Below are 17,012 nucleotides of genomic sequence, written 5' to 3'. Positions count from 1 at the left end.
ATACAAATCTATCCTTATTTGGACGATTGTCTGATTCTGGCTCAAGGAAGGGGCCGTGCTTCTTCAGCATTTGGAATATGTGATAGCAGTGCTAAGATGCCTAGGGTATTCTGTGACCGAAATAAAGTCCAGTCTAGTACCCTCTCAAGACATGTGCTTTCTGGGTGTGAGACTGAATACAGCAACCCAGATGGCCTTTTTAACCCCGGACAAACAAAAGAATCTTTCTTTACTTCCATCAACTATCTCATCAGTCCGGGCTGACTGCAAGGACAGTCCTTCAAGCCTTAGGGTTCATGGCATCTTGTATTCTGGTGCTTCCCAATGCCAAACTGCATATGAGGAAGCTGCAATGGTATCTCAAAAATGTATGGACACAGCACTGCCAGGATTTGGGCACTGTCATTCAAATAATACCTTGCATTCAAAAGGAATTTTTGTGGTGGGCTCAGGAATGTCACCTAAACAAGGGACTCTCTGTGACCCGGCCAGAGGCAAGTCAGATTCTAACGACAGATGCCTCAGACACAGCTTGGGGAGCTCATCTGAATGGAAAGTGGATACAAGACAAGTGGCCTGCCAGACTGCAGCATCTACATATCAACATGAAGGAGATGTTAGCAGTCCAGTTTGCATTACTGGCTTTCAAGGATTTACTTCTTCCAGGGCAGGTGTTGATTCTAACAGACAACACAACTGTCATGTGGTACATCAGCAAACAAGGGGGAACACATTCTTATCCTCTATGCAGGCAAGCAATGATTTTGTGGGAGACTGCGTTAAGCTTGCAACTGAATCTTCAAGGTTTCTGCCAGGAGCACAGAACTCCTTAGCAGATGTGTTAAGCAGGCAAATCATGGATCCCCACGAGTGGAAACTGGATCTTCATGTATTTCAGAAATTGACAGTGTCATGGGGAACTCCAGACATAGATCTGTTCGCTTCTCCACTAAACCACCAGCTGCCAAAGTTTTGCACAAAAGGTTTCATCACACAGCCTGGAAAGTGGATGCTCTTTCTTTCAGTTGGAAAAATCTTCATGTGTATGCCTTTCCACCTCTGCCTCTCCTCCCAAAGGTACTCCTAAAGGTCAGACAAGACAAACCAAGGATGATTTTAATAGCTCCAGATTGGCCTCGGCAGGACTGGTACCCATTGCTGAGGAGTCTGGTAAGGAAGCCTCCATGGCCCTTACCCTTGATTCCACACCTATTGTCTCAGAAGGACGGGCATCTACTCAATGTCAAGCTTCACTCTCTCCATCTAACAGCCTGGCATATTCTGTTTTGAACCATAGCAGGTCTCAGCTTCCTCAACAAGTTTTGAATGTGATTATGGAAGCCAGAAGACCTAGTACAAGGAAAGTGCATGAAAAATGGAAGAGATTTTTATTTTGGAGTACAGCAAAGGATTTGGATGTTTCTGAGCCAAATTTGAGTGTGGCTCTTCAATATCTTACTGAGTTATTGGACAAAGGTTTGTCTTTCTCTTCCATTAAGATTCATGCTGCAGCAATTTCAGCTCACTATGATTGTGACCCACCATTGTTTTCTCATCCTTTGTTCAAGCAATTTCTTAGAGGGGCAAAGAATATAAGACCCCAGAGCTCCTACTCCTGCTTGGGACCTCAATTTTGTGTTGGAGAAACTCACTCTACAACCTTTTGAGCCTGCAGCTACTGCTGAATTGAAATATTTGTCATGGAAGACTGCTTTTTTGTTAGCCATTACCTCTGCAAGAAGGGTGTCTGAATTGCAGGCCCTTATGGCAGTTGAGCCTTTCCTGATTTTTCATAAGGATAGGGTATCTTTACGTACTAATCCTTCCTTTATGCCTAAAGTGGTTTCTAGTGTGGCTTTAAACCAAACTATTCATTTGCCTACCTTTATGCAAATCCCCAAAATAAGGGGAAAAGATTTTGCACACTTTAGATGTACACAGGCAATTACGTTATTATTTAAGCAGGACTAAGGATTTTAGGCAGTCTCAGCAGTTGTTTGTTTCATTTGCTTTGAGTTCTCAGGGTAAGCCTGTGTCAAAACAAACTATTTCTAAGTGGATTGGGTTTTGCATTAATTTCTGTTACTCCCATCATGGCAAGGAGATTCCAGCTGGGATTAGGCCTCATTCCACTAGGGCTACTGCCACTTCAACAGCATTTCTAAGGGGTGGCAACTAAGGATATTTTGGAGGCAGCTACTTGGAGTTCAGTGCATACTTTCTCTAAGCATTACCACCTTCCTCTCTACTCTAAATCTAGGGCTGGTTTTGCCACTGCTATTTTACAGGGCATGTTGTCAGCTCCTGCTTCTTTGTGATTTGCCATCCTCCCTTTCCTCTGCTTTGGGATTCTACCCAAGTGTCAGGACTGCAGCAATGTGAGATGAAGAACATAGTACAGTTTGTACCTACCATAAATGTAGATGTTCAAGATCCACATTGCTGCAGTCCAATTTACCCTCCCTCCTTCCCTCTGTGTTTAGGGGTGGTTGTGTGGGTGGGATTGTACCTTTCTGTCTTTGTATATATTGTACATATATTTGGTACAGGGTGTTTGGTGTGTTGTTGTTTTTTGGTTTGGCCTTATCTTTTAGGGTCTTCTGACATCTGGGGCAAGAAAAGACTGAGGAATGGCGTCGGTCATGCGCATTTGTACCCTGGCGTCCTGACGTCAGACTAATGCCTTGACCGGTATTCGGGCCGACTGGGACAGCGGACTACCCAAGTGTCAGGACTGCAGCAATGTGGATCTTCGAACATCTACATTTATGGTAGGTACAAAACTGTACTTTTTTCAGACTGTAGACCCCCCTCCCCCAGAGGAGGGCTGTTAGTTAACATACCAGATGAACTGTGAGGGAGAACCTGTTTAGATTATGAATGTCTTGTAAGCCATTCCCTTGTGTTTTGCCAGCTCCTCCCTCCAGTGCCTGCTGCTGGCATTCCCTGTAAGTCAAGCAGATGTGTTTTACATCTGTGTAACAGCATAGGTTGCTCAAGATTAATTTTATTGATTTGTGGGAAGTATGCTTGTTCAGTGGTTGCAGGTGAAGTGGTGGGTTTGGGGACTAGGAGCAATTTTATACTGTGGTTCATCACATTGTGAAGGACACATGTTCTTGAATGTGAGAACTTTCAAAGAAAAACAGTCAGACTGCAGAGGAAATATTTAATCCATAGTCACTGACCCACTGAGAGGGATCACCTAATAGATATGTTATGCTCGTATCTAATGACCTGATATTTTCATTGGGTATTTTTCTGCCCCTGCTGTAACATGGTTGATTGGACGATGTGCAACTGACCAAGGCTGTAAATTATTTTTTCTTTTTTAATCCAGTATTGTAATGGAGTGGACTGGCGCCAGAAACTGGATTCACAGAGAGGTGCAGTCATTGCAACAGAGTTGAAAAATAACAGCTACAAATTAGCAAGATGGACTTGCTGTGCCTTGCTAGCAGGCTCTGAATATCTTAAACTTGGGTAAGCATTTTAATTTCACTTCTGGTTGTGAGAGTCCTGTTATCTCCACTACTTATTTATCCTGTCTCATTCAGTATACTTGCATTATTTTCTTTTGAACTATTTTAATTTGTCTTTCTAGTCTGCTGTTTGGACCTTTTTTCTTACTAGGTGTCATGTCAGTATTGTTAGCTTAGTATATTAGTTATAGATGCTCATGTTTACAATCTTTGCTAGAGTGTAATTCTTTATCCTTGGGAATTAACTGCAAATGGACATCTGCCCACCTATTCTGACTTGTGTTCCCAGCGTGGAACCAGAATCCTCCTGTACCTCAGGATATTGGTAAGTTGTATGGCTCAAAGGGAGAGCAGGTGTTCCCATTTTCAGTTCTTTTTTGGCACAAGAAGTTAATGGTTGATTTGATGTTGTCATTTTCATTTGTTCCTCAACCTTTGGGTTTCGGATCCGACTCTGCTGCTTTACAAGCTTAGGATACGAAGCTCCAGCACCTCCTTTTGTACCCATAATACCTCATTCCCCCAAATTACCTCAGATCTCGTTTACCGCTCATTATGGAAGCATTAAGGTTTCACTGCTCATGAGCTCCTAGCTAATTTTTTTGACTTGGCAGTCATACGGCGGCCTTGAGCCATGTTTTTCTTTTTCCTATCCTTTCCTCCTGTAAAAAAAAAAAAGTCTTTGGTGTAGCTAAACCTCTCCTGTGTTTTTTTTTTCTTCATTCAGGTTCCTTTCTTCTTTTCTCTTCTTTCCTTTCCTTTAAAGTTAAGGTAGTGTTGTTGCTTTATTATAGCTGATAAGCCAGATAAACCTTTGAGTTTTAAAAATACGCTTCTTGTGGGAACAAGATTATCTGATGCCCATAGGGAGTGCGTTTACTGTCTATGCCCAGCACACCTAGACAGTACTTGTAACATGTGCAACAGCTTTAATTCACAAGTGCTGGTGGACCGCAGAAACAAGTTTGTCCTAAAAGGCTTGCTGCCTCCTTCTCCTGCTGTGCAATCCACTTCTGGGGCTCAAACCCTCGTAAAGAAACATAAGGAGGCCCGGGAACATAGGAAGTGTTCCCCAGAGAGAACCTCCTCATCCTCTGAGCTGCCTAGAAAGGCTCCGAGAACCTCTGATCCGAGACTTTCGGATCCAACAACTCTGGTCTGTTCTCCTTTGGATCCTCGTGCCCCTCACACAACTTTGGGTTCGGGTATCTCTGCACAGAAATCTCCTCTGAGGTCTCTCCCAAAAGAGTGTCTAGGCCACTATCCTATTCCTTGTCCATCAGGTCGTCTTATAGCTTGTTCGAGAATGAGGTAGATAGACTGAGACAATTCCTCAACCTGATCATCACCAACATGGGGACTCTATGCTCCAGACCAGAAGTGTATCCCTCACTGGTAAGATCAGACCATAAACTGATCTCACTGGATATTCGCATCCTGACCCCACCCCCTGCCCAGAAAACCACAGTGAAAAACTTCTGTAAAGCAAATTTCACACTCCTCAAAACCGAGGTGGAATCCTTCAAAGCCCCCGGGCCTGTGGAAAATACGGCCCAGACCGCAGAATCCTTTATAAATGCATTCTATGAACACCTTCAGGAATGCATGGATCATGCAATCCCAAATAAAACCAAGACCCAATCCTCCAAAGGCAGACGACCTGTCTGGTGGACCCCAGCCATAAACAAAACTATACAATAGAAGGAGGAAGCTACTACATGATAGAGCAAAATCCCCAAAAGGGAAGGCATCTCTGATCAGTATTCGCAAAAAACTATGGGCACTCATAAAATAGTCTAAGGCCAGCTTCGAGAGCAAAATTGCACAGGACACTAAGGATAATCACAAGGCTTTCTTTAGTTATGTTAGGAACCTGGGTGGGAATTCCCAGATATGCTCAGAATTAGTCCAAAATGACAAAAATACACCGAACCTACAGACATTGCCAACATCCTAGCTGACAGGTTCAGCGCAAACTCCCCCCCCCCACCAAAAGGGCAAATATCTATCCCAGCAGAGTGCTGCCCCCATGACATCTCAGATGCTCAGGTAAGAGCCGCCCTCTCCAAAGCAAAAAACACAGCATCAATGGGACCAGATGGTGTCCCGGGCTGCGTCCTACATGAACTCCAAGAAGAGCTAAACCCAAACCTAAAACTACTGTTCAATCTCAGCCTTACTACAGGATATGTGCTCAGAGTGGCGTACAGCAACAGTGGTCCCTCTCCACAAAGTTGATGCCTCAACGGATCCTGGAAACTATTGCCCCATAAGCCTGACTAGCTTGGTCTGCAAAGCTATGGAAAGGATCATCATGGACCACATAAATAAAGATATTGGGGACCTACAGACACTGGATCCTACCCAGTTCGGCTTTGTTAAGGGCAGATCCTGCCTGTTAAACCTGGTCGATTTCTTTGAAACAGTCACCAAGGCCATTGACGAGGGGAAGGTGGTCCACACAGCCTACCTGGACCTCACAAAAGCCGTCGATACAATACCCCACTCGGGCATTATAGATAAGCTCATCAGCTTAAATATAAACCCCTGTGTCACTAGATGGGTTGCAAACTGGCTCAAGGACAGAACCCACATGGTTAGAATTGCTGGAGCCATGTCAGACTCCAAACCAGTTACAAGTGGCATCCCACAAGGCTCAGTCCTGGGACCTCTCTTGTTCGGTATATGTTTCTCGGAGGTACAGGCCAACACGGAAGGACTGTGGCTGACCAGGTTCGCAGATGACTGCAAACTAGGCGCCATAATCGACTCTCCAGCCAACACAAGCATCCTACAAAAGGGCCTCATAGAAACAGACAACTGGTGCCAGAGCCATGGCCTCAAGCTAAACGCCAAAAAGTGTATAGTCATCCCCTTTGGCAAAAACAAAGTGCCCACAAATTACCACATGGGTCGTAATCCATTAAGTACGGAAGAAGTAATTAGGGACCTGGGGACCCAAGTTGATAGCAATCTCTCATTTGAAAACCACGTGGCCAAAGTGTTTAGAAAAACATTTTATATAGCCCACCTAATCATGAAGGGATTCACATCTAGATCAGGGGAGGTCATCTTGCCTCTTTACTCATCCCTCATCAGGCCTGTAATTGAGTACAATTCCCCTTTTGGGATGTACCTTACCAGACACCTGCAGCAACTGGTAAGACCCCAAAAGTACCTCACCAAGAGGATCAAAGGGCTCAAACAGATGCCATATGCTGCCCGGTTAAAGAAACTATAGCTCTACTCAGTGGCATACTGCCTGCTCAGAGGCGATCTGTGCTTGACGTATAAAGCCAAGTCCAACCCGGAATTAATGGACATGCTGCACCTCAGAAAATCCAAATCCCATCGAGCTACGCGCTTGAGAGACTTGAACCTCAGCACTGAAATAAATAGGACATGCTGGAGGGACAGATTCATAACCCAGAGGCTCCCTTCACTCTGGAATAAAATCCCAGTCCAGGTTAGGCAGAGTCCCTCATTGACTCTCTTCAAGAGGAATCTTGATGAGTGGATGGGAGATCGTAGGTTTACCCCTGGTATCACTTCTGTGTCACTGTTAGACAGAGGCACAGTATACTAACCTCAAAAAGGGCATAGCAAAATTCATTTAAAATGGGTGGCGAAAGCCAAACACACTCTGGCTAGGCTTATAAATGCCCTAGGGCAGATAGCCTAGTATGAACCTATAATCTGTCTAATCATTATAAAGACAAATAATAGTAATTTCCTAGCTCTTCAAACTTTCTGATATGGCAGAATACTGACAGTAAGCTATTTTAACTGGAAGACTAAAACATTTCAATACTTCCTTGTGGATATACATATTTACTTGTACTGTAGTGTCAAGAACGGTCTGAAATCTATGCATTACTTCACTTCTTTCAAGTCATTCATTTTACAGATCAGATTATATTTTGTCAAAATGTCAATAGCATTTCAAGGGCACATTTAATATTTAAATTGATATTTTAAATGAATAGTTATCAGTTGCCAAGTGAGTTTGTACAGAGTGTGAGGTAACTGCAAAGATAACATGTTGCAAAAAGTATTGTGTATTTTTTCATGTGCTCTAGAGACTGTCAATTTCAAGTAACATATAAAATGTAACTTTTACAGTGCAGACAGCTTGTGGAATCAGCATGTTAAACTGAGTAAAAGTCTTTCGGCTTTTCCTGGTTAGGGGTGGCCACAGCTGAACTCCAGTCCGCTCATGATTGGCAATGGATTTTTATGGTGCTGAGTTGCCAGCCCCCGACGCCCAGCCTTTAAGGAAGGCACACCCATTCACGCTCGCACCTACCTGCATGTCTTTAGCGTCAGTTGACCATGGGGAGGACATGCAGACTCCACACAGAAGGCTTGCCAGCCGAGAATCAAACGGGAGAACCTCTTGCTGTGAGGCGACAACGCTAATAGCTTCACCACCACGGCCTACTCAGCATGTTAAACTGAGTAATACTTTTTAATCAAGCAGCTACATTTAAGTGCACATGTAGTTTGGGAACATTTCAGTTGTGTTTCCAGGAATATGTAATCCTATGAAGATAAATCATAAAATATTTACAAATAGACCTGTTATGTATTTATTTTACCTTGCTTAGGTTAATTTTCATTTTAATAACTAAACATTACTTTTTCTTATTTGTTATCTAGAGGCTAAATGCACTTCGCCGGTTCACAGTGTCCTTAGAAACTGCAGCAATTCACTGTTGCTATGGCAACGCAAATAGAATTTGAAGAAAGCTTCACTTCTGTTAACCAACAGTACATTGTTCCCTCCTTTATACATATATATATATATATATATATATATTTGTTAGTACTAAAAGGAAATAATTCAAAGGACATATGTACATGATTGGAACATTTCAGAGTTAATCAGAAACATGTCCCCACTCCCAGTAAGCATAATAGTAACTATCATTAATCTAAGAAATATTGTAATAACAATTAAGTTCACTATTCCAATTGGCCTACCTTAAAACTAGATTATTTTAGACTATTATTTATATATGTATAGATAGTGAGATATTAAATATATACAGACTATATTAGTATAGTAAATAGGAGAAAATTTAGAAAGGGAGACAAAATGCAGTTAAAATAAATAATGAGAAGAGAGAGAAAGAAAAGAGAAAATACACATATACTATGTATGTTGATTTACAGTATAAATATTTTATGTGCCATATAACCCCCCTCCTGTGAAAGAAAAGTAGCCTGTTTTACATACCTGAGGTAATGTGAAAACTTTCATGTGTCATCTATTTTCAAAAAATATAGATAAAGATTCTAGTAGTTAGTTACCTTTTGTTTTAAAATTCCAAGCAGTAAAATTGGTCCTTTAAAGTTATGTTAAAACAATTCATATCATAGTAGATGCTTTGAGAGATTTGGCTGTAACAGTGTCAGTCTTTTGCTTCTTATTTTTGACCTCTGTCCAGACATTTGTTTCGTTTGTTCTCTTGAGAGAAGATGACTTCCAATCCATATCTGCTGGTAAAGTAATCACATTATTAGTTTTAATAAATGAAGAGGCTTCATCCAAGTCAGTAAAAGTCTTCAGCTCATTGGCCTACAGTATTCTTATCTTAGCCTGATATGTAAGTTGTGCCTTGATGTTATTTTGTTTCAGAAACTTATCATTGGCCACGCTTTTTTCCTTTGTTCCACTATTCTAGATGAATAGTCGTTATCAAATCTCATCAGGCTATGTTTATATTTTAGAGGTGCCTTCCTCCAAGCAGATCTTAGTCAGTTCCTTGTTCAAGTATGAAAGAAATTTGATAATTATTGATCTAGGAGGAGAGTTTGAGTTAGTGGCAGGTTTCCCAAGAGCTCTGCGTGCCCTTTCAATGTCAAAAGAAAGTTTGTCTTTTAAATTTAAAAAGTCAGGGATCCAGCTTGATAAAAAGGAAATAATATCCTCACCTTCTGTGTTTTCAGGTAATCCAAAAATCCCGATGTTATTTCTCCTCTCCCTATTTTCCAAGTCCTCTACATTTTTAACCAACCAAGTGTTTTGTTTAAGAAGCAGTTCTTTCTGTTTCCTCTTCCTTAAGTCTGCTTTCTAAGTCATTTAGAGAAACCTCTATTCCTGTTATCCTTGTCTGGTGGTGGTGTAGAATTTCCTTGAGGGTTTCAGTCTGTTTTTGACTGCTTGTTTTAAGATTTTCTAGTTTCTCTTTAAAATCATCCATCTTCAAAGAAAACAACTGCAGGGTAGATATCATCTGTTGTAGTTCCTTCTTTAAGGCAGTATCCTGGTGAGAATTCCTTGAGTTGCTCATCGATTCACCAACGTTTCTATTTATGTAAATTAGTCCTTTATGCATAAGATTTTGTACTTTTGAAGAAAATAAAATATTTTTTCTGTCTTATTTAACTAGTTATATGGAGCTCTAAAATACTGCTTCTTTCATTTAGCCATTCAGGCTCTGCCCCGAGTCTATTCTATGGATTCCCTCCTATTCCCCTGATTCCCAGATTTCTTCAGAAAGCACACCAGTTGAAGAGCAAAGCAATCCTTATTGCTCCTTTCTGGCCTCAAAAAGTCTGGCTTACCTTCCTTTGGTCTCGCCTGGTTTGCCTACAGTGGACACTGGAACCCACTTCCAGACTTTTCTGTACCATGCCTCTAGGCAAACTCATCCAGATCTTCAAAGCCTCAAACTGACCGCATTGTTTCTTTAATTCCGATGGTTAGATATTCCAGGCCTTCTCCCGGTCCAAAAGATTTTTTCTTCCCACAAAGCATCTACCAGGAAAATCTACAAGAGTAAATGGAAAAGATTTTCCATATGGGCTCAACAGAACCAAATAAATCCTTCTATGGCTCCTGCTGCAGCATTGTTGGATTTTCTGGCTTCCCTTTTCCAAGGTGGAGCTAGCTATTCCACTGTAAATGTTCAGCTAGCAGCCATTTCAGATTTTCATGTTCGAGAAGATCCTTCATCTCCAGCTTCATCGAAACTGTGCAAGGCCTTCCTTAAGGGTACCACTTTACTTCATTCCCCAGTCAAAGATCCAACTCCTCCTTGGGATCGAACTGTGATTCTATAGGCATTAGTCCTCCCCCCTTTGAACCTACTGCCAAGGTAGATTTTAAATTTCTGTCATGGAGAACAGCTGTTTTGGTAGCAATTACTTTGGCAAGAAGAGTCTCCGAACTATAAGCCCTCTCTCCTAAATGTCCTTATTTGTTTTTTGTTTTTTTCCATAAAGATAGTGACTTGAGTCCCAATCCATCCTTTCTTGGTTAAAGTTGTTGCACAAAACAATGTCAATCACTCTAATAATTTACCTGTTTTCTTTCCCAGTTTTCAAAACCAGGAGAATACATGCGTTTACTAGATGTCCATAGAACATTGCATTTTCACTTGGGCAGGACTAAATCTTTCCGAAAATCTGACCAACTGTTCATATCTTTCTCAGATGTAAAGAAGGGGAAGGCAGTCGCCAAATCCAGTGTGGCTAAATGGTTAAGAGACTGTATTTTTTATTTATTCATTGAGAAATATTCCTTTACCGAGATACGTCAAACCTCATTTTAAGAAATCCATAACAACATCTGAAGCCTTTTGGTCAAGAGTGTCTATTTATGATATTTGTGCAGGTGCTTCTTGGGTTGAAATTTATATATATATATATATATATATATATATATATATATATAAAGGAGGGAACAATGTGCATTTCAAGGGCACATTTAATATTTAAATTGATATTTTAAATGAATAGTTATCAGTTGCCAAGTGAGTTTGTACAGAGTGTGAGGTAACTGCAAAGATAACATGTTGCAAAAAGTATTGTGTATTTTTTCATGTGCTCTAGAGACCGTCAATTTCAAGTAACATATAAAATGTAACTTTTACAGTGCAGACAGCTTGTGGAATCAGCATGTTAAACTGAGTAAAAGTCTTTCGGCTTTTCCTGGTTAGGGGTGGCCACAGCTGAACTCCAGTCCGCTCATGATTGGCAATGGATTTTTATGGTGCTGAGTTGCCAGCCCCCGACGCCCAGCCTTTAAAGAAGGCACACCCATTCACGCTCGCACCTACCTGCATGTCTTTAGCGTCAGTTGACCATGGGGAGGACATGCAGACTCCACACAGAAGGCTTGCCAGCCGAGAATCAAATGGGAGAACCTCTTGCTGTGAGGCGACAACGCTAATAGCTTCACCACCACGGCCTACTCAGCATGTTAAACTGAGTAATACTTTTTAATCAAGCAGCTACATTTAAGTGCACATGTAGTTTGGGAACATTTCAGTTGTGTTTCCAGGAATATGTAATCCTATGAAGATAAATCATAAAATATTTACAAATAGACCTGTAATGTATTTATTTTACCTTGCTTAGGTTAATTTTCATTTTAATAACTAAACATTACTTTTTCTTATTTGCTATCTAGAGGCTAAATGCACTTCGCAGGTTCACAGTGTCCTTAGAAACTGCAGCAATTCACTGTTGCTATGGCAACACAAATAGAATTTGAAGAAAGCTTCACTTCTCTTAACCAACAGTACATTGTTCCCTCCTTTATATATATATATATATATATATATATATATATATATTTGTTAGTACTAAAAGGAAATAATTCAAAGGACATATGTACATGATTGGAACATTTCAGAGTTAATCAGAAACATGTCCCCACTCCCAGTAAGCATAATAGTAACTATCATTAATCTAATAAATATTGTAATAACAATTAAGTTCACTATTCCAATTGGCCTACCTTAAAACTAGATTATTTTAGACTATTATTTATATATGTATAGATAGTGAGATATTAAATATATACAGACTATATTAGTATAGTAAATAGGAGAAAATTTAGAAAGGGAGACAAAATGCAGTTAAAATAAATAATGAGAAAAGAGAGAAGAGAGAGAAAGAAAAGAGAAAATACACATATACTACGTATGTTGATTTACAGTATAAATATTTTATGTGCTATATAACCCCCCTCCTGTGAAAGAAAAGTAGCCTGTTTTACATACCTGAGGTAATGTGAAAACTTTCATGTGTCATCTATTTTCAAAAAATATAGATAAAGATTCTAGTAGTTAGTTACCTTTTGTCTTAAAATTCCAAGCAGTAAAATTGGTCCTTTAAAGTTATGTTAAAACAATTCATATCATAGTAGATGCTTTGAGAGATTTGGCTGTAACCGTGTCAGTCTTTTGCTTCTTATTTTTGACCTCTGTCCAGACATTTGTTTCGTTTGTTCTCTTGAGAGAAGATGACTTCCAATCCATATCTGCTGGTAAAGTAATCACATTATTAGTTTTAATAAGAGGCTTCATCCAAGTCAGTAAAAGTCCTCATCTCATTGGCCTACAGTATTTTTATCTTAGGCCTGATATGTAAGTTGTGCCTTGATGTTATTTTGTTTCAGAAACTTATCATTGGCCACGCTTTTTTCCTTTGTTCCACTATTCTAGATGAATAGTCGTTATCAAATCTCATCAGGCTATGTTTATATTTTAGAGGTGCCTTCCTCCAAGCAGATCTTAGTCAGTTCCTTGTTCAAGTATGAAAGAAATTTGATAATTATTGATCTAGGAGGAGAGTTTGAGTTAGTGGCAGGTTTCCCAAGAGCTCTGCGTGCCCTTTCAATGTCAAAAGAAATTTCGTCTTTTAAATTTAAAAAGTCAGGGATCCAGCTTGATAAAAAGGAAATAATATCCTCACCTTCTGTGTTTTCAGGTAATCCAAAAATCCCGATGTTATTTCTCCTCTCCCTATTTTCCAAGTCCTCTACTTTATTAACCAACCAAGTGTTTTGTTTAAGAAGCAGTTCTTTCTGTTTCCTCTTCCTTAAGTCTGCTTTCTAAGTCATTTAGAGAAACCTCTATTCCTGTTATCCTTGTCTGGTGGTGGTGTAGAATTTCCTTGAGGGTTTCAGTCTGTTTTTGACTGCTTGTTTTAAGATTTTCTAGTTTCTCTTTAAAATCATCCATCTTCAAAGAAAACAACTGCAGGGTAGATATCATCTGTTGTAGTTCCTTCTTTAAGGCAGTATCCTGGTGAGAATTCCTGGAGTTGCTCATCGATTCACCAACGTTTCTATTTATGTAAATTAGTCCTTTATGCATAAGATTTTGTACTTTTGAAGAAAATAAAATATTTTTTCTGTCTTATTTAACTAGTTATATGGAGCTCTAAAATACTGCTTCTTTCATTTAGCCGTTCAGGCTCTGCCCCGAGTCTATTCTATGGATTCCCTCCTATTCCCCTGATTCCCAGATTTCTTCAGAAAGCACACCAGTTGAAGAGCAAAGCAATCCTTATTGCTCCTTTCTGGCCTCAAAAAGTCTGGCTTACCTTCCTTTGGTCTCGCCTGGTTTGCCTGCAGTGGACACTGGAACCCACTTCCAGACTTTTCTGTACCATGCCTCTGGGCAAACTCATCCAGATCTTCAAAGCCTCAAACTGACCGCATTGTTTCTTTAATTCCGATGGTTAGATATTCCAGGCCTTCTCCCGGTCCAAAAGATTTTTTCTTCCCACAAAGCTTCTACCAGGAAAATCTACAAGAGTAAATGGAAAAGATTTTCCATATGGGCTCAACAGAACCAAATAAATCCTTCTATGGCTCCTGCTGCAGCATTGTTGGATTTTCTGGCTTCCCTTTTCCAAGGTGGAGCTAGCTATTCCACTGTAAATGTTCAGCTAGCAGCCATTTCAGATTTTCATGTTGGAGAAGAGCCTTCATCTCCAGCTTCATCGAAACTATGCAAGGCCTTCCTTAAGGGTACCATTTTACTTCATTCCCTAGTCAAAGATCCAACTCCTCCTTGGGATCGGACTGTGATTCTATAGGCATTAGTCCTCCCCCCTTTGAACCTACTGCCAAGGTAGATTTTAAATTTCTGTCATGGAGAACAGCTGTTTTGGTAGCAATTACTTTGGCAAGAAGAGTCTCCGAACTATAAGCCCTCTCTCCTAAATGTCCTTATTTGTTTTTTGTTTTTTTCCATAAAGAGAGTGACTTGAGTCCCAATCCATCCTTTCTTGGTTAAAGTTGTTGTACAAAACAATGTCAATCACTCTAATAATTTACCTGTTTTCTTTCCCAGTTTTCAAAACCAGGAGAATACACGCTGCGTTTACTAGATGTCCATAGAACATTGCATTTTCACTTGGGGCAGGACTAAATCTTTCCGAAAATCTGACCAACTGTTCATATCTTTCTCAGATGTAAAGAAGGGGAAGGCAGTCGCCAAATCCAGTGTGGCTAAATGGTTAAGAGACTGTATTTTTTATTTATTCATTGAGAAATATTCCTTTACCGAGATACGTCAAACCTCATTTTAAGAAATCCATAACAACATCTGAAGCCTTTTGGTCAAGAGTGTCTATTTATGATATTTGTGCAGGTGCTTCTTGGTCAAGTTCTCATACTTTTATTATGCCGTATAAACTAAAAATTGTTTCCAGGAATAGAAATGTTTTTGGCTCTGCAGTGCTCCAGAATATCCTTCCATGAGGGCCACCCTAGATTGTTGTAGCTCTGTCCCACACATTGAGGAACAAATGAAAATGACAACATCACTTCAACAAACAGTCTGCAAATTAAGGATAACTTAGAAGAACAAGTGCAGTGTTTTTTCCTTGTTTAAAGTTGTAACGGGAGTGGAACCTATACGGCAGCTGGAGCTTGTTTGTACTGATTGTTGTATGGTGAGGATAAGGACATTTTACCCTTTTCCCCACTTTTTGTACAATCTCTGAGTTAGTATATATAACTAGCGGGGGTTACGAACACTGTTTTGTCGAACGTGTTTACGCAGAATGGCAAAATGTTGAAAGCACAGAACAGCGATTTTTTTTCCTAGGGGAAAAAATCTCTGGGCTGTTTTCGGGACTTTGCCATTTCCTGCACTGTGGTGCGATCTTGGAGTTGGTATATTTAAGTAGGGGGGAGTGTGGTGGCAAAGCACCCCACTTTATTTTGTGTTTGTTTTTTTTTAATATGGATCAGTGATTTTGTTTCCCTCTGGAAAAAATTGCTGATCCGTGTATTGGGCATTTTGGATTTTCAGAGTGTTTGGGTCAATTATATAGCGTTCGCAATTTCAAGCGTTTGGTAATATAATATAGACCCTAGCCCCCCACATGGTGGTGCAGAGGGGCTTGCCCCCCCTGCAGAAATGTGTTTGCTGTGTATATTTTAGTGTTTTTGGACTTTAAGTATAGCTCACGATGTAGGTTTTCGTTGAGCTGCACTTTCGCTCTATTGGTGTCGGCTTCACACTCTCTTCCTCTCATACCCTTGCATTCACTTTCCTTTTTCTGAATCTTCACCTTTTTGTGGTGCCAGACTGTTTCAGGCAAATGGGTTCCAAAAGTAATTCAGGAGGGGTGCACTTAGCAGGGGGAGTCCCTCCCTCCTTTTCAGGGATTTCTCCCTTGCCTAGTAAACCAAGTATCCCTGTTTCCTCAGATGTTCCTTTACTAGCTGTCATGCTAAAGCTAGACTTAAGATGCCTACAATCACATCCTGTTGACAGACAGTTCAGATGCTTAAGATTTTAGGTTCATAGGTAGGTGCTAGGCTATCGGCCCTAGGGAGTATACAAGCCTAGCCATAATGATTCCCTGGCTGTTGTTTCCAACAAATATTTACTTTCCTAGACCCCTGTCTAGCAGAGCTACTGATGTGATCCCTGGGGTGAATTTTGCATCTCCCATCCAGTCATCAAGGTTCCTCTTGAAGAGGGTCATTGAGGCGCTCTGCTTGACAAGTATGGGCAGCCTATTCCAGAGTATGGGGAGTCTCTGAGTCAGGAACCTGTCCTTCTAGCATGTTCTATTCATCGTGATGACAAGATTAAGATCCCTGGAGCGTGTGGCTCAGAGGAATTGGGATTTCTTTAAGGGTAGCATGCCCAACAACTCTAGGTTTGATATGGCCTTGTATGCCTCTGAGTAGGTGATATGCGACAGTATATCTGGAGTTTCTTTAGACGGTCAGCATAAGGCATCTGTTTAGGCATGTAATTCTTTTTGTGAGGTATTTCTGTGGCCTTGCTAGTTGTTGCAGATGTCTTGTGAGGTACATACCAAACATGGCATTGTATTCTATAATGGGTCTAATGAGGGATGAGTACAGAGGGAAAATTACCTTCTTTTTTTCTGGATGAAAAGCCCTTAGTGATGTGCGCCATGTAGAAGGATTTTCTAACTGTTGTGGCTATGTGGTTATCAAAGGTGAGACCACTGTCCACCTGTGTCCCTAGGTCTCTTATCACACTTTCGGTGTTTAGTGTGCTGCCACCTATGTGGTAGTTCACAGGTATGTTGTTTTTCCCAAAGGGGACAACTATACATTTTTGGCATTTAGCTTGAGCCCATGGCTTTGGCACCAGACATCTGTTTCAGTAAGGCCATTTTGTATTATATCCACATCATTTGGGGATTCAGTAATGGCTCCCAGCTTACAGTCATCTGTGAATTTTATAAGCCAGAGTCCCGTAGTGTTGGCTTGTACTTCAGAGAAGTAGATGCCAA

The 17,012-nt window shown here is 40.6% G+C and overlaps 1 protein-coding gene across 1 annotated transcript in view; it reads left to right on the top strand.

Moving 5' to 3' along the window:
• EIF3D (eukaryotic translation initiation factor 3 subunit D) overlaps positions 1-17,012 on the top strand; it is a 1,307,751-nt gene that overhangs the window by 1,063,503 nt on the left and 227,236 nt on the right. The window contains 1 exon segment of the mRNA XM_044070941.1: positions 3,341-3,483. Within this exon segment, the coding sequence (XP_043926876.1) occupies positions 3,341-3,483 (143 nt within the window).

This window comes from Protopterus annectens, chromosome 1.part0, assembly GCF_019279795.1.
Source record: "Protopterus annectens isolate FY-2018-M chromosome 1.part0, PAN1.0, whole genome shotgun sequence".
NCBI lineage: Eukaryota > Metazoa > Chordata > Ceratodontiformes > Protopteridae > Protopterus > Protopterus annectens.
This window is presented reverse-complemented; position numbering and strand designations above follow the sequence as displayed.